The 19,143-nt window shown below is 38.5% G+C and overlaps 1 protein-coding gene across 2 annotated transcripts in view; it reads right to left on the reverse strand.

Moving 5' to 3' along the window:
• Positions 1–19,143, reverse strand: part of LOC136877159 (U2 small nuclear ribonucleoprotein auxiliary factor 35 kDa subunit-related protein 2) — a 129,475-nt gene that overhangs the window by 58,847 nt on the left and 51,485 nt on the right. Inside the window, exons 7-10 of one of the 2 annotated variants that reach the window (XM_067150971.2) lie at positions 15,787–15,930; positions 2,708–2,934; positions 1,455–1,692; positions 1,093–1,341 (exon numbers count right to left, since the gene is read on the reverse strand). In XM_067150971.2, coding sequence (XP_067007072.2) covers positions 1,095–1,341; positions 1,455–1,692; positions 2,708–2,934; positions 15,787–15,930 — 856 coding nt within the window. In that variant the 3' untranslated portion in view covers positions 1,093–1,094. The remainder of the gene's footprint in view (positions 1–1,092; positions 1,342–1,454; positions 1,693–2,707; positions 2,935–15,786; positions 15,931–19,143) is intronic. The other variant, XM_067150972.2, reaches the window with a different exon arrangement.

A 19,143-nucleotide genomic window follows, 5' to 3' on the forward strand; every position in this document is an offset into this window, starting at 1 on the left:
AATGGAACCTATAAGGACCAATATTTGACATAGTATAAAAAAGGCAAATAGTGCAAAATATAACGCAAGAATCAAGGCCAACACATTTCAATGTCACTAATACATTGACTATATTACAAGACATTTTAAGTGTTTTAAGAAACTTCTGTAGTAAATGATAAGCATTCTAGTTAATAGACATTTATGTTTCACCAATACATAAACATCACATTATGAAACTTGTAATTTATGCAAGAAGGAACTGACACTTAATCAGTAGACTTAGAAGCCAACCATATACGGCATATTTAAATATCATTAAATATCTAATGTTATATAAAGACAAATTGTTACAATATTTTATCACAAAACAACGCAAGATCCAAAGCAATAAGTATTTTAGACTCTAAAGTATAATAATTACACTTTAAAATATCTTAGTGCTTTTATGTAAAAATATTTTATAAAAGTCAACACGCATTTATATTCTACCTAAAGCAGTAATACTCCAGTAATATGGTGTAAAGCTGTAACATGATATTTTATTATAGTTATCACGCAAGTTTTATACATCACACTTTACTTATAGTCTATTCACGATTGTAAATAAATATTTCAAATAAGCATAGAATGGGAATCGATTCAACAGAATAAGCAAAAAAGAAACACCTATGATAGATGCTTAATCAACCCATTGACACATTCTGTCAGCCAAAATGCATGTATATAATAAGACAAGGTTTTGTAATTTTAATTTTATCATAACGCTTGTAAATTTGTAAGTTTTTAAGATAAGTTTTCATTGAAAATATGAAATAGTATATCATGAAGGTCTTTAAGAGGTATAAGATAGAAATGCAAATGTGATTCTGATATGGCTGAGGATGACCTATAAAGGGTCTAAACCGTCCTAGATTGTAATATTTTACAAGAAAATAAATGTATTGATTAGGTGGAATTTTTCTTTCCTTTTATGACGACTGACAGATAAACCAAAGTTTAAACCGAACCAACAGTTTAAGCCCTTAATACTGTGTAATACTTATCCTAAAACAATTAAATATATTATGTACATTCAAGGAAAATGAAATATTTGGTTCTGCATTCACCTACCTTCAGTCAGAGTCCGATGAGCGCCGGCGATGTTTCTTGCGATGTGAGCTAGCATCCCTCGAACGAGAACGTCTGCGACTGGAACTCTGTTTTCTATCCCTATCACGGCTCTTGTGGCGGGTTCTATTTCGATTCTTATCCCTATCTTTACTATGATAAGAACTATTGTGCTGGTTTTCACCATTGACAAGACGTGCACCAGGCTCTGGTGTTTCGGACCATCTCCAGTTTCGTTGATCGTTGGCTTGGCTGTAAACAATGTAACAATTACTTTCTTAATCCTGATCAAATGAAATATTTTCAGTTAACTGTATTTTGATATGCCAAACAAAGGAGGACTCAATTTAAATGTCAAGTCTCACCTGTGCTTTCTACGCCTGGGTGGACTCAAGGACCTGGATCTAGATCTTGATCTAGATCTCGACCAAGATCTGGACCGTGACCTAGACCTGGAACGTGAGCGTGTATTTTCCTTCCGCAGCAGCCGACGATGCCGATGATTTTGATATTTATAGTCAGAGAACTGGTTACCTGGATTTCGGAAGACATGCAAGAAGTTACAACTCTTGCCTTTTGGACAACGTCTCTTGAAGAACAAGCCTGGAACAATGAAAGACTTTAGACATTTTGCCACGGTTGATGAAATTTTCACATTTTCACCAGACCAATTCATAGTGTACACTAAAATACAACAGTAACAAGTTCAGTACAGTGTAAACTGGTTAAGACGTTCATCTCTAACACGTTTCCCTGGTTATTACATCACTCTGTCTCTATCTTTCTCTCTGAAAGTACTACTCACTGCGTATGACTCACATAGCGTCTACATATCAGTCTCGTTTGATAATTCTGTTGGGATCCAATCTTGGACTGAAAGCTTAATTTTGATGTGACAGCCATTTCACTGTGTTTCCCTGTATATTTTCTGTATTTGTATTTCCCTGTGTTTTTCCTATTTTTCCAGAAGAATACAAAAATTTGTCACAGAAAAAGTTATTGTTTTATTTCCCAAAAATCAGCTGTTTCTGTGATACAGTTGTTCTGTTTATGGTAGAGCAGGGATTTCTCTGGTAATTTATCCTTGAATTGACTTTTAACGCTGTTTCTTTTGGTTAAACTAATTACTTCCTTATTTCAGTTACACAGAATGGCAGAATAGTGGTGGAAATCAAAACACAGTGCAGCAAAGCTTTTATAGTGATTTTATAACTTTAATGTACAATATTCTGTGGCAAAGATGATAGATTTCTGTTCAAATCATTTTCATATCAGTCAACTTGTAGGCTGATTTTGCAGCACGGGAGTGAACCTAGAATAACTTAATCATAAAATGAAAGCAAACGACAGAGTGTTTATCCTTATTTGTTTATATAATCTTGGCTACAGTGCTAGAAATTGTACATGAATGTTTCTATCAAATGGTATATCAAGTTAGAATTAGGAAATAATAGTGTAAACTAATATCCTTATTTCCCATAATAACTGAAGCCATCTAAAATAACAATGTAACTGAATTTTATTCACCCAAACAAAAATTTGTCGCAGAAAAAGTTATTGTTTTATTTCCCAAAAATCAGCTGTTTCTGTGATACAGCTCTTCTGTTTATCAACTCACCACAAATAGCTGCCTTCCATGAGGAAACACAGGTAAACTCTACACTTAGTTGTCGACCACCATACCATCGTCCTTGAAACTTCTGAAAAGCTCCCACAGCTTCTCGGACGGTGGAGTACTCAACATAAACATTTCCTCGAAGGTGAGGTTCACAGTTACAACAAACTTTGAACTCTACTACTCTCCCATGAAGCTCGAACTCAGGCAAGACATCCTCATAAAACTCCCTACAAAACATAAGCAAACTTTAATACACACATGAAGAAGCGCTCTCTCTCTCTCTCTCTCAAACATCAAACACAAGAAATAGTAAGTTTTATTACAGTACAGCTTTGTTAATCTGAAGTCCACACATAATGTGCAGTGTCAGTTTTGTTTACAATTTGCTTCACGTCGCACTGTCTTATGGCGATGATGGGATAGGAAAGGCCTAGGATCAGATAGAAAGTGACCATGGCCCCAATTAAGGCACAGCCTGATGTGAAATTTGAAAACCATGGAAAACAATCTTCAGGGGTTCAAACCCACCACCTCCCGAATGCAAGCTGACAGCTACGTGCCACTTGCTCAGTTGTAAATGCTATTGTTGAAAGCGAAGGTCATTTACACACAGTTTGCACATTTCCTCCAGCGATTGACTTCTATTGATCTTCCTAGAACTAGGGTTCATTTGAGTTGCAACTAACAATTACAAAACACCGTGAGTGCTTTTAGTGGACTGATTCTACAGTACTGTGTTTAGTTGTAATTTTTGTATCCAATGAATTTTTTCTGTTTGATTACAAAATGGTAGGCAAGTGAAACATCATTAAAAGATAAGCTTGAAGTTTCAAACTGCTTCACTCAATCACCACTGGCCTACATTTAGGGCAGTCGCCCAGCTGGCATATTCCCTATCTGTTGTTTTTTTGTAATAAACTACCGTAAGTAAATTCAATTTACAACCATAACATAAAATGGTTTCATTTGACGTAACCAACATGTATCCAAATATACCGGTTAAAGAAACTATCAATATCATCAAACACAATCTTCTTACACACAGTAAATTAAGTAAATGCAAAATAGAAGAATTTGTTAACTTATTGAAATTTGTATTAAACAATAATTAAAAAGATTTACCATCAAACATGCTTGGCAATGGGAGACCCCACGTCGGGCATACTGGCAGACATATATATGGATCATTTGGAGCAAAACAAAATAAATACAAACATAAAAGGACTTTGTCTTTGGATCAGGTATGTAGACGACACCTTTGTCATAAAAGATAGCAAAAATATGATAGTGAAAAGCTGCAAAATTTCTTAAAAAATATTGATCCAAATATAAAATTCACCAAAGAAGATGAAACCAACAACTCAATAAACTTCATGGATATTAATGTAACACGAATAGGAGATAGGTTCGAATTTCAAATATTTAGAAATCCATCATACGCTCCTCTAACGATAAAAAATGATCCACTTCACCCAAAATCACATAAAGAGACGACCTTTTTCAGTTTGATTTATAGAGCTTTCAAAATCCCCTATTTAGATAGTAACTTAAAAGTCCAACTCGTTGGCTGAACAGTCAGCGTACTGGCCTTCGGTTCAGAGGGTCCCGGGTTCGATTTTAATCGCTTCTGATTAATTCTTCTGGCTCGGGGACTGGGTGTATATGTCCGTCCCAACACTCTCCTCATCATATTCAGACAACACACTACACTACCAACCACCACAGAAACACGCAATAGTGCTTACATCCCTCTATAGCGGGTTGGCGTCAGGAAGGGCATCCGGCCGTAAAACAGGGCCAAATCCACATGTGCGACGCAGTTCGCACCCGCGACCCCACAGGTGTGGGAAAAAGCGGCAGGAAAAGAAGAAGAAGAAGATAGTAACTTAAAAAAGGAGCTCAAATTTCTAAAAGATCTGGCCTAAATTAATGGATACAAAATAAATATGATCCATCGGATCATCACTAAAGTAAAACAAAAGTTAGCAAATAATCTTACGCCCAAAAAAACTAAGAAGTCCAAATTCGCAACATTTACATTCACCAATCCAGCCATTTTTCAAATAACTAATGATATCAAAAAACAAAACACAAAATACAAACAGAAACATTTTTTTTCAACCACAATAGTATGAATTCTAACAATAACACTTACCTAAGTTCTGCATCTATAGACTAATATGTATAGAGTGTAAATGTTCATATGTTGGCCAAACTGGCCGTAGCTTTCTCACAAGATACTTAGAATACGTTAATGCTACAAAACACAAACATTATGCGATGTGTGCTCACATGAGAGAGTCAGGCCAACATTTTACAACTATAGAGAATGACCTAAAAATTATCAAGAAGATAGAAAAGGGAAAGTTAATTACAGAATTAGAAATATCTATATCCATTTAGACTAGCATTTCAATTAAGAAAAATATTTAAATGACAAAATTGAAATAAGAAATCCTTTACACGAACAATTACCTAAACTTTTAAAAATGCTTTATTTAAAAAAAAGTAGCTTTGCCAAAGTTTTCATTCCCAAAACAACTAATAATCACGGAACATTAAAGAACACAACCCTTCCCTGCGCCCCTACTAGACATTCCCCTTCCAAAACCACCCCTACTAACATATCTCCTCCTATCCCTATCCCTACTCCCTCCACCTTACTCTTACAACACAAGGAGTAGACACAGAACAACAGGCAGTCACCACCCAACCTCAGATAACACCAAACTTACAAACAGCAATCGCAGTGGTAAGTGAAGTTTCTAGAAGCACACTCTTAACTAGCAACACAACTTCCGATTACTTACAAGATTCCTTTTCTTGTTAGAGACATACAACAAGATAAACTATGTAACAACTTTTAACTACGATTGTCAATTTATGTCCCTTTCAATCATGCCTTATTATGTCCATTATTTCAACGTACGGTCACTGACATCAACAAGAGCATATTTATTCAACGGCATTTGCCGAGGTCAAATGACAGCAAGCATTTAAATTTCATGAAGACCTACATTCATCCTGTCACAAGTTCAATTGTCAAATTGATGAGATCTTTGAAACCTTATAGACTCTTATCCTCAAAGGATAAAAAACTTTTTTACCAGATCTCATTGCAAAGGAAATCTTCAAATTTAATTCTTAAGATTGAATTTCACATCTTTCTAAGATTTTAGACATGCTACTTGTTTTAAATATTTTAGAACAACTCATTCTTTCACAATTTTATGTATTTATGTTGGGTATTCAGCCCGAAGGCTGGTTTGATCCTCTGCAGTTCCACCAACAGCTGTCATAAATAGCCTAGACATCACTGAAGAGGCATACTAGTGAAATGAGTAGTGAGGTAGTTTCCTGTTGCTGTCCTCACTGAGCCTGCTGTTGCTATTACATATCGGTCTGCCAAGCCCACTGAAATGCATGCACCAACCGACCCTGTGAGGGATATTTTCACACCATTCATAACAGGGACTGGCTGCATAAGGAATGGTATTACTACCATCACTCATACCTCAGTCACATTCATATTGTCAAAGCCAAGGATGAGACTGAGACAGGTCAATGAAAGTAACAAAATTTGATATAGCCCATACTAGAAGACATAGTGCACTGTAAACACTACATACATTAAGCCCATGTTATTAAGGCATGTCTCCAAAGATTCTGTATTTTATGATAGTGTAGTAGAGTAAGTTTAAGTTTGTGAAAAATGGTTTAATAGTTCTTAATTAATTATTTACGAACATAACCATTCTTCGAGATTCAGATTTGGCTGATGATGCTCTGTAAGGCAGCGAAACATGTCTCACATATTACTTTTTAATTAATGAAAATATTTTAAATGTGACAACATTACAATGTATTGAACAGGTGGATTATAATAAAACTTTGTTATTGTAAATAAAAGATTTCAATACAGATTAAAACATGAGATTACCATATTTCCCGGCATAATTGTTGCACTTTTTATACCAAAATTTTCAAAAAAACAGTAGGGTGCGACCATTATACGAAGAATTTTTAATACCAGTATTTGTATTACTCAAAAAATTTATTTATAACTAAATTATATTTGATACAAATTTAAGATGCACGTAATACTCACATTTATACATCAAAATAATTAAAATAGTCTAAAACAAAATTCATAATTATTCGCAACATTTTGACAAACGTTTTCCCAATCTGAAAATAAAAATGAACGCATTAAGTTAATTGTCATTAATTTGAGTATTAAAGTTAAAATATTACACTTGCAAAAAAATTATCGCTTTGTTGTGAAATACGGACTTACCGGTAGGCTACACAATTTATTCTAAATCTTCTGTGTCGCTATTACAGGTTTTGGTATCTGATGCGCCGTCCTCGTCGCTGTTAATACCAGTATCAGATTCTTCATCTCTCTGCCACACTGCGTCATCTTCGGATCCGTCTAGTGCATTTGAAATCCCAGTCCTTTTGAAGTTCTTGGAGACTAGTTCAGGTGGTATAAGATCCCAACTCTTCATCACCCACGAGCATAACAAGTCCAAGGGTGGACGCCTGATATTTCCAGCGGGCATCAATTGCTGATCGCCGCTCATCGTCCACTCGTAATATCGACGTAAGTGGTCTTTAAAGGGTTTATTAATACATACGTCTAGTGGCTGCAAAGCAGATGTTAGGCCACCAAGAATGACTATCTGTCGTGTCTTATTTTTACTGAGAAGTTGCTTCACTTCGTTCTCAAGGTGACCTCGGAAACTATCTGAAACAAGCAGAGCTGGTTGTTTTAGTAGTGCACCGGGTCTTCTATCCCACACAGTTTTAACCCAGTCCAGCATGAGTTCTACGTCCATCCAACCCTTTGATTGCACTTGTACATGAATTCCACAGGGAAACTGTATATTCTTAGGCATCGTTTTCCTCTTGAAAATGATGTAAGGCGGCAACTTTCTTCCGTCAGCTGTAATGGCTAGCATTGCCGTGCATCGCAACTTCTCACTCCCGCTGGTTTTCATTAATACACTCCGTGATCCTTTTAGCGCAATAGTGCTGTTGCGAGGCATATCAAAAAAGATTGGAGTATGATGGGCATTACCGATTTGAGAAAGCAAGTATGAAGTTTCCTTGCGCAAATGTATGACAAATCAGTGAAAATTTACAATCTTGTCCGTGTAATCAGCAGGCAACTTTTGGCATAGTGTTGTTCTCCTTCGTAATGACAGATTGTGTCGTCGTATGAACCCCTTAATCCACCCATGACTCGCCTTAAACTGAGTTATGTTGTGTTTGCGCGCTCCCTCCCGTCCCTTAATTTGTAACATTTCATATGATACACTGCAGCCATTGCTACGTATTTCATTGACGTACATAAACACTTCTTCGTCAAATGTAGGAAATTTCCCCGTTTTAGGACCTCTAAACGCGTGTCTAGAAGGGTTTGTGCTTTTTAGCTTGTTTTTTAATTTCCGCCAGTCATGCACCAACTTTTCACTCACTGGAAACTTTCTTTCTGCAGCTTTGTTCTTGTGCTGTTCAGCGAAGGCAATTATGCTTAGCTTGAAGCCCGCAGAATAGTTTCTATATTTATGCATAATCGCTTATAAATGCTTCACACGTTAATGTTTTGTAATATAAATGACTTTCCGTAATTGTTCACTCTTAAAACAAATTATTTCTACAAACACCCCAAACACCCCCACCCCTCCTCAAAGCCTCATAGCAGGACATCCTACCGCCCTACCTACATCTGGCGCCGTGCCGACTGGCCTCCAATGTGTCGTGCCCTTGAATGCCTTTCCTGGAGTCTTCTCGAAATAGCTGATATCGAATTAGCTCTCGACCTGCTGTACGACTGGCTGCAAGCTGCAATTAAAGACTTCGTACCTGCACAATGGGCTACTACCAGCAAATATCAACACTGGATATCACAAGAGACCAGACTGATACTATTTAATAAGAAGAGAGCTTGGCGCCTATGGAAAGACTTCATTAACCCACACACTCACAATACCTTCGTTATAATCCGCCGCCATGCGAGCTTTATGATCAGAAGAGACTACAAAACACACATAGACACTGTCACTGAAAACGTCCACAGTAATCCCAAGCGCTACTGATGTCTCATCAACACACGGAGAAGGACGGAGCGGATTCCTGTCAGCGTGAACCACAACGATGCAACAGCAGATGGCGCCAATCGCAATGAACTGTTCAAGAGGTATTTCTTCTCCAATTTCTCCCCTCCCTTACAAAACCAACCGCTCTCTCCCGCTGGTACAGCTTCAAACAGAACCCTATCAAGCATAACTACCACACCAAGTGAAGTTCATAACCTTCTTCAAACTCTTCGTACCAACAAAGCTACCAGTGCCGACACTATAGGTCCTCTTTTCCTAAAAAATACTGCCAGCACTCTTTGCTCCCTCTCTCTAAATTATTTAACAGATGTTTTGCCGCAGGCTATTTTCCTATTACCTGGAAACAGGCAAATATTGTTCCACTTCTCAAATCATTGCAGGTTATAAATTTCATTTTCTTTGTCCGTATTGAAGATCTACTTGTGATACAAATTCTTATAAATTTGTTAATTAACAAAATTATAAGAACTTCTCAAATCAGGCAACAAATTTAAAGTTTCATCTTACCGACCAATTTTTATTCTCCCCACACTATCCTTTATCTTTGAAAAAATTATACACCAGAGACCTCCTCGCATTCACTTTGCCGTATATCTCAACCAAGCAGCATGGTCTTCTACCAGGTGGCTCTTGTCTAACAAACCTGGCCGCTCTGCATAGCTTTGCATCAGATGCCATTGCAGCTAAATCACAGCTGGATATCTGCTATGTAGACATTTCGAAAGCTTTCGATTCTGTAGACCATACTCTGTTGCTCCATAAACTCTCCGAACGATTTAATATACATGGTAGTCTTCTGACCCTTCTTGCTGGCTTCCTACATAACTGTTGGCAGAGAGTGGTAATATCAGGCTCTTCATCCTCATGGTTACCAGTCACCTCCGGTGTCCCACAAGGCAGTACTCTTGGCCCCTTGCTGTTTTCTTTGTTTATGAACGATCTGCCGTCCGAACTCAACGAGACAGCGAATATCCTACTCTTTGCTGATGACTGCAAGATATTTAGGGAGATCAGGAATCCAGCAGATGCAGCTCTGCTACAGTCCTCACTTAATGCCCTCTCGAACTGGTGCCGTACTTGGAAACTTATCCCCAATCCACAAAAAAGCAGCCACATGACCATAACACTGCGTAAATCTCCTGTACCGACATCATATTACCTACTCAATTAGCCCCATCACCGTAGTTACGCAACAGCATGACCTAGGTGTAATATTCGATATAAAATTACAATTTAAGACCCACATAGAAACATATACAACGAAGGCTATGAAATTACTAGGCATTCTCTATCGCTTCACAGAAATTTCTGACCCCATTGCTCTTCGTCACTTCTTCCTCACGATTATTCAACCTCTCTTAAACTACTGCTCTCCGATTTGGACAACAGCCGCCCCCTCCAATACTAAGCAGTTAGACAGAGCAGTGTCCTTCTTTGCTGCAATTGTAAGGAACAGAAACCCCAAGCTCAGAAATCTGTCTATGCAGCAGGTATTAATGGCAATTAATATGTCCCCGCTGCACATCAGGCGACAGGTAGCTGACCTGAGTTTTCTCCACAGGATCTTAAATGGACATTACCGCTCGGAACATCTTGTCTCGCTCTTCTCTCTCCGTGTTCCTTCCCGCTCCACCAGAACCAAAGACCTCCTCCACACTCCCCACACTCGGCACTCAATACTTCAACAATCTTTCCTAATCCCCCTCCCAACACTCTTCAACAATATTAATAGGAGACAAGAGCTTGATATATCATCAAATAAAAGCATATTCGAGAGGAGTGTAAATAGTCTCTCAAAGACAAGTTGATGTGAATGGATTATACTGTCATCTTGACCCACGACGACTTGGCTATGAACCTGGAAATTCTCATGGTTTTTGATTTTTTTTTTTTTTTTTGCTAGGGGCTTTACGTCGCACCGACACAGATAGGTCTTATGGCGACGATGGGATAGGAAAGGCCTAGGAGTTGGAAGGAAGCGGCCGTGGCCTTAATTAAGGTACAGCCCCAGCATTTGCCTGGTGTGAAAATGGGAAACCACGGAAAACCATCTTCAGGGTTGCCGACAGTGGGATTCGAACCTACTATCTCCCGGATGCAAGCTCACAGCCGCGCGCCTCTACGCGCACGGCCAACTCGCCCGGTGGTTTTTGATTTGGACAGCTGTTATTAGTAGGCTGTGTACCTGATCTTGTTATATTTTGTTATGTTTGTTATATTTTATTTTGACACATTTGTTAAATAGTCTGTTGACAGTGCAAGTGTGTAATAAATAAATAAATAAATAAATAAATAAATAAATAAATGAATGAATGAATAAATGAATGAATGAATGAATAAATGAATAAATGAATAAATGAATAAATAAATGAATAAATGAATAAATAAATAAATAAATAAATAAATAAATAAATGAATAAATAAATAAATGAATGAATAAATAAATAAATGAATAAATAAATAAATAAATAAATAAACACAAATTAAAAACTTAAATTCTCATGCACACGTGTCTACAGTAATCACGTCAGTCTCAAACAAGTAAATGCATCTGGGATCTGTCCATTCAAGAGCAGCCAATACTGTTAGGCAGCAAGGAAGCATGCAGCAATTCGTTATCAGTTGAGCTCGTTGGTTGCGACACACTAGTGCGCTTGCGCAAAGCTCGCAAACCAGAGCACGGACGTCTTCATACATCGCTCTAGCTAGTGCAGTGTAGATCTACTGTAGTTGACCGTGTTCCGAGACGTCAGTAACAAACATTCATTTTTTCAATTTCTTTTAAACATACGGTAATTAAGTTAATATTTCTTCCCAGTTATTGATGATTTTACATTACATTACTGACGAGTTTATAAAATAAAACTTTAATACCATTGGATAATAATTATCTTGACTGCTTGGGTAAAAGTTTTCATCCCATGCCCGGACACTTATGACGTAGTAGTAAGATATGAGTCTAGCGATGACAACTGAGACATCGTAAATAATTCGTCTGACCATGAGCTGAATAACTCCGTGGAAATCTGCATTATCGTCTTGGATTTCACTTTGTGCGCAATAACGCAGGAGCCGGCCCCATGGTGCAGGGGTAGCGTGCCTGCCTCTTACACGGAGGCCCCGGGTTCAATTCACGGTCGGGTCAGGGAATTTTACCTGTATCTGAAGGCTGGTTGGAGGTCCACTCAACCTACATGATTACAATTGAGGAGCTATCTGACGGTGAGATAGCGGCCCCGGTCTAGAAAGCCAAGAATAACGGCCGTGAGGATTCGTCGTGCTGACCACACGACACCTCTTAATCTGCAGGCCTTCGGGCTGAGCAGCGGTCGCTTGCTAGGCCAAGGTCCTTCGCGCTGTTGTGCCAGGGGACGGATGATTGTAATAACGCAGAATTCTATCAGACCTCTTGTCTACTAGTAGACAAGTGTGTGTTGGTACCGGTATTTCCTGGCGACGTTGCCGATAAGCGATAACTTACAGCCTTACATATTTCAAATGAAAACTCATAATATGTAGGTGGTGAATAAATTGTACGCTGCCTCGCGACCACCTTGTCAAACTGCCGATAGCCTACCGGTAAGCCATGCGTCGTACATATACCGGTATTATTTATTTATACGTTGTGCAACATCTCGCAAATGTGACTGTGTTGCCAAATTGCCTATAAACCATACACGTATTTAAAATGCGCATTCATGTGCAACTTATATTGCAGTTCCATTTACCTTTTAACCAGATTGGTGAACAAAATTTGGACGTGCGATGATTATGCGATTAAATGTTTAAAGTCCGAATTTTGTATTGAAAATAAAGGATGCGACGATTATGCCGGGAAATACGGTAGTCACTTGCAAACATACCACTTAGTCAAGCAGCATGTCTCCTTTCTCCCAAGTCTTCCCAATGCAAACTTTGCAACATTTTTTTAACGCTACTCTTTTGTCAGAAATCACCCAAAAACAAATTGAGAGTTTGGTCCGTACACCCTGCATAATCAAAGCATGAAGATGGGTCGAAGCGAGGGTGTGACAATCTAGCAAATAGGAACTATCATGTTTGAGTGTGCCCATGAGAACACAGTGAATGAAGTTGCTCAGTTCATTGGTGTATCAACACAGACTGTCCAATGAGCCTACGAGGAATAAAATATCATGCGCATGTGCGAAACACAGCTTCAGAACTGTGGTCACAAAAAGATCCTAACCCAGAGGGACCGGAAGTGAATGTGTGGCTTTGTCATTGAAATCTGCCAGGAACTGCTGCATTCCTATAATGCAGGTCTATCACAACAATTTCAATGAACAATGAGAAGAGAACTGCATGCCAAGAATATTTGGAGTTAAGTGTCACGCAAGAAGCCACAGGTTACGATGGCGCATAAACCTGCACTTCTTCAATGGGCTGGAGATCACTGAAACTGGACGGCAGTGTACGCGAGTCTCCTTTCCTATGATACAGAACACAGGGTACATCAAGAGTCAAATGGAGCTCCTTATTCGCAGTGTGTGGAGGTTATGGTTCAACCGGAAATTGGGTCCGTGATGGTATGGGAGTGTTCTTCCTTCCATAACTTGGACTGAATTATTCAGGTAACTGTGAACATAGGCTAACATGTCTATCTTGGGGACCAAGTCTGACCATTTATCCAATATCTTCAAGCTGTCTATGCTGTGGACTCACATCTTCCAAGATGGTGAAGGCCATGTTCACAACGGTCAACCCTTTATACGTAGTTCAAAGAAGATTTAGGCACTGTGTCACACCTGAACCGGCCTTAAAAATTCTCCAATCTGAATACCATGAAAAATCCATGGGACTATTTGAAGCAGTAGCTGAAACGCAGACATCGTCATCCCTGAACGTTGCAGGTTTAAGGGGTATCCTGACTGGCAAGTGGATTCGCTTTAATGTAGCCTACCTGCAACATCTTGTGAATCCACTTCCTCAATGAAATGAGGCAGTTATGTAGCCCAGAGGTGCTGGTACTTAGAATTAAATATGTTCTCAAGGGGAGTAACTAATTTTTTTGTCTGAGTTGCTTATATCGTCCTACGTCATGTAGATCGCACACTCGGTAACTGAAAACTCTCCTGCTTGCGTTGATTTTCAAATCTAGTTTTGAATTCTTAATTCATTTTTCTTATGATGATGATGACTGCATTACAGGGCCTAACATCTAGATTATCAGCCCAATTCACTTCCTAGGTATTTGAAGTTATCCGCATCTTCAATATCTTTACCTCCAAATTGTTATGTTCCCTTCCTTTCTCCCATTCTCCTCGTTATCATCATTGTCTTGCTTTTTCTCCATGGTGATTCTCATCTTTCATTTACTGCATAAAGCTGCTCGTGGACTTCTTTCTTTTTTTCCCCCCATTTGTTTAGCACCGCACTAACTTGTATAGGATTTTAGGCATAATAGGATACAAAACCAATTAAAGGACTGAAAATGGCAGAGTTTAAACTCACAGTCTGACAGCTGAATTTCAGTTAAGAGAGTCGTAGAGTGATAATTTGTTGTTACTTCTCTCCATTATTGCTGGACCAGTAAGTTTTAAAGTAAATAGGCCATACCAAACATGATGGAAATATGAAGAAATATACTGAAACTGTTTATAGACGAAAATGTGTAATTATGTGTGATCTGCCAGCTATAAAAATGAGTACAGTACAATTTGATCAGGGAATAGCTGGTGACCATTAGAATAGCATCAATAAAATAAATTTCTCCCATTAGAAAACTTCAAGCATAGAGAGTCCAATGAAAACTAATTTAACAGAGAAATAAATATGTTATCAATTTGTCTTATTTTTACCTCTTAAAAAAAGATGTCAGTACATGGTCTGTATTTTGAATCTGCCCTCATGAGCAACTGAATTAGAGATACCTAGGCTAGTACCGTGTAGCACTTGCCACTCCACAAGACAAGACTGATCGCAACACAGTCTCCCAAAACCCATGAAAATTGGTCCGAGCAGCGTCGAGGGCACGGACATCCCTCTCGACATTTTCCTAGATAACTTATGTGCAACGAGAGTGAGATCGGTACTCCTCGAGGGCCAGCAAACATCTGTGTACTGCTCATCGAACCAGTAGCACAATTCAGCAGCAGTAGGCTGGAGTATTGTCCTGCTGTAGGTACAGGTCACCTGCAAGGTGCTGGAGATGAACAAAGGAGTGAACATGATCTGCCAGCAGGTTCCTGTAATGCTCACCAGTGAGGGACGCTGTGAGATGTACCAGGGGTCCCATTTCATTCCATGTGAACAGTCCCCATACGAGGATACAGCCTGAACAGTGCCCTGCTGGCAAGAGGGATTCACTGTTCGGGCAACTTTTTCCCATGCTTCAAGCGTCCAATGACAGGGTTCCTTTGCCCATACCAGTTGCTGTACCTTGTGACGGGTGTTGTGCATGGTATCCTCATGGGATGCTTGCTTCTATATCCCATGGAGAGGAGATGGTTCTGGACGGTGTGGCTCCTCGCAAATCACTGTTGTCCAGCATTGAACTGACAAGTGATCTGCAACATAGATCTGAACTAGTAGACGGTGACCCATGAATCCATGTGTACTCACAAGGTGGCCCTTGAAAAGCCTGATGCACGCATGGTGCTGTCAATCTGGCCGTGATCAAATGCGCCCAGGTCTTGTGCCTTGCTTCTCCTGTGATCAACTGTTACTCCTACAGTCCGTACGAGAACTGACATCCTTGCTGTTACAAACCACACCCCTCGTAGTACATTCACCAGACTTAACACAGCGCTATTTCCCCACTACGGCAGCTACCCCTAATTCAATTGCTCGTGAGTGTATTTTACATTTATTGCAAATGCCAAAAATGAGAGACAGAATGACTAAAACAAAACTCCCACTACACCTACAAAAACTTATACAGTAGTACAACACCTTGATATTTGGAAAGTTATAAAGATATCATATTTTACGTACTTGAAATGCTGGTACGTTTCTGAATCGTCATATTCCAGCATTACATCGGTATCATACTCTTCCGCCATAGCTTGCTGCATTCCAAAGTGCGAGTAGAAACTGGGAATGAGCAGAACCTTACTGATGCCGGGTCGAGGATGATTCCTATCAAGAAATTAAACATCAATATTCACTCAATTACAAGGATGAAAAATATATTTTTGTATATATGTTGAGTTCACAGCCCAAAGACTGACAAGAACCTCAACAGATAAACCACCACCTCTCATTATTAGAGTATTCTGAATTCTTGTAACATAAGGGTATAGGAATAAGAAGCAACATTTTGAAATTGTTATTTGTGTGAAAGAGGAGTTATACCTCGTTACTTTCAAAGCCTCCTATGTAGGACAATGCAGTGACGGTGGACTAGGGGAAGCATGTGCCTCCACTTGTATAAATGCCTGTCTTTGGCCTTTATATCAAGAATAAGGTTCCTAGAAGTTCCTGATCAGCCCACTTCTACACTGGGGCGAAGCGCTGGTGGTTTCACTAATGAAAAAGCCTAACGAGCTTAAATGTTTTAGCACATCACTTTGTTCAGAGTAAGACAGTCATGCTATCAAAATGCCACTGATTTTCCTACTTATACAATGGAGAGTCCATAAATAATGCAAAATATTTTATTTCACTCAAATATTTCCTTATTTCAGCAGTATCTCTTAACAACTCTTCAATATAGTCTCCTTGCTTCTCAGTAACTGAATCCTAATGTTTGGAAAGGTTTACTATTCAATCCAAAGCATCCCCACATCAAAAACTAAGACAATGATGGTGAGTAAAACAGCAAGCAGTAACAGGACTAGAAAACACCAAACCAGATGAAATTTCCATTGTTGTTTAAAGGGGCCTAATATCTAGTCATCGGCCAATTTCTGAGTTCTATTACCTAGGAAGTATTATGGCAAAAAATGCATTCCAAAATAAAAACAACATTTTAATCAATAAAAAGTTGTCTTGAAACCAGGTAAAAGTTTGTTAAGTCTTGCGTGTGGAGTATACTAACAATGGAGTGATATATAAACCTAGGAAAAATAATAAAAGGACAAGAAAAAAGCAACTCAGATGTGGTTTCGGGGATGATTAAGCCGAACAAGCTGGACTGAATGAAAAGGTAACAACTTAGTGTTGAGCGAAGTGAATGAGAACAGAAACCTCATCAGTTAAACATGTCTGTAAACCTAATGAAAGACAACAGTTTCATTTGCAACATCATGGAAGGGAAAGTTCATGGAAAAAAGGGAAGAGGGCAACTGAGACTTTTTCACATCAAAAACCCATAATGTAAATGAACTGTAGCTCCCATGAAGATGCTGGCAGTAGACGAAGAAAGTTGGTAGCAGCGGCAAAGCATAGCCTTCAGTCACTGATGATATTGATGAGCATATTTTCAACAACAAGAAAACCCACTTCAATTTAATGTAAGTGGTACAATCATAAACTAAAATGTTTCCAGCTACTGGAAATATTGTACATGAATCATTTCAGCCACATATTCAAGCAGTGTAAGGAGCGAAGATTGTATGCCACCACGCAACTTTCTTTCCAACTGTAGTGGTTGAAATCAATAGCAGATGGCAACTAAAAGGGGACAGATGAATAAATAAACTTAAGATGTGGAGAATGTGAAGCTCATACAAATATGTCACTCATCAGGAACAGATCCCTGAAACAGTTACTCATTCTTGTAATTAACATATCCGTTAATATTGCACTTGCTCATATGCAATGCGTACCTTTTCCGTTCAGAATTAAAATGGAAAAATCAGGATGCACATTATACATTCACATACTTCTGTGATTCAATGTTTGGTGAGGTTATATTTCCTTCACTGAGGTTTTGTTTCACGGTCAATACTTGTCACTGAAAGAGTAACATTTCAAATGTAACAATGCAGCCAGTGTTACTTGACAATTTTCAGTTCTTCCCTAGATTTATTGGTGTTTTTGAGAAGCACATTTAGTTCAAATACGGTAAATTCACAACTAACTATTTCATTACTAGTGGCGCCATTCTTGTGTCATCTCACGGCAAGAACACATCAATAATAATGTTATTGTCTTTACGTCCCACTAACTTCTTTTGCGGTTTTCGGAGACGCCGAGGTGTGGGAATTTAGTCCCACAGGAGTTTTTTAATGGGCCAGTAAATCTATCGAGACGAGGCTGCCGTAATTGAGCACTTTCAAATACCACCGGACTGAACCAGGATTGAACCTGCCAAATTGGGATCAGAAGGCCAGTGCCTGAACCGTCTGAGCCACTCAGCCCAGCAAGAACAGGTCACTAATGTCCTAAACTTTACACCTTCTCCTTTTTTTTTTGTTGAAACGTTTCTCATGTTTCCTTATTTCAATGTTATGTGTTTTAAGTATTCAGTCAGAAGGCTGGTTTGATCCTCCGCTAACAACTCGGCGGTCCCAAGCAGTAACATTGTAACTCACTTCTTTTGGGGTTTTGAGTTAAGTCAATCACTGAACTAACATTGAAATTGTCTATTATTTGAACCATAAAAAACTGTATGTTTGCAATTGAAAACAAGAAGTTATTCCCAAAAATATTAATATTGTAACAGTAACTAGATCCCCTGTTACAGATATTAACATTGTATCTTGAGTTACAATTGTGTAACATTGTTGAATTTTCAAATACATTTGGTAGGTTTGTTTTATTGTGTTTCCAACACTGCTAGAACATAAGAATCATGCTTCTTTTGTTTTGGCACCATTTCACAGGTGATGGTCTGAAAATTGGTACTAATGGAGCCTGCACTGCTTCTTCATCGTTACGATATTTCTAAGCGTACTGTAATGAAACGATAAGGGATTTTTGTTTCTGCATAAGGAAAATGGTGCAAATGATACTCAATATCATAAAAACAAAGAAGTAATTTGTTTAGGTATTGTTTTGGTATAATAATAATAATACTACTAATAATAAACATTTTCATTCTTTAACTTTTAATTATACGAAGTAATATTTGACTGAATTAATTACCAATTCATTGCTTGTGTATTTTATTTGCAGTCTTTACTCTATATGATTAACCCGTTCCCCATTAGATGTGATAAACTGTCGTCCAGCAGGAAATGCCCGCCACATGTTATAGACGTAGATTTAATGCAAATTATTTCAATCAAACCTGCACTGTATTTTACTGAATGTTTTGGAAAAATTATGTTCTTGAAACACTAAAAAATGGCGTTTGTTTCTTACCGTTTGCACAACCATTGTATGGATATGAACCTGCCCACCGAAGATTGAGGTCTAGGGGGAATTTCCTGAATACAACCGAAGATTTAAACGAATCTGCTCAAT

The sequence above is a fragment of the Anabrus simplex genome, chromosome 7, assembly GCF_040414725.1.
Source record: "Anabrus simplex isolate iqAnaSimp1 chromosome 7, ASM4041472v1, whole genome shotgun sequence".
Taxonomy (NCBI): domain Eukaryota; kingdom Metazoa; phylum Arthropoda; class Insecta; order Orthoptera; family Tettigoniidae; genus Anabrus; species Anabrus simplex.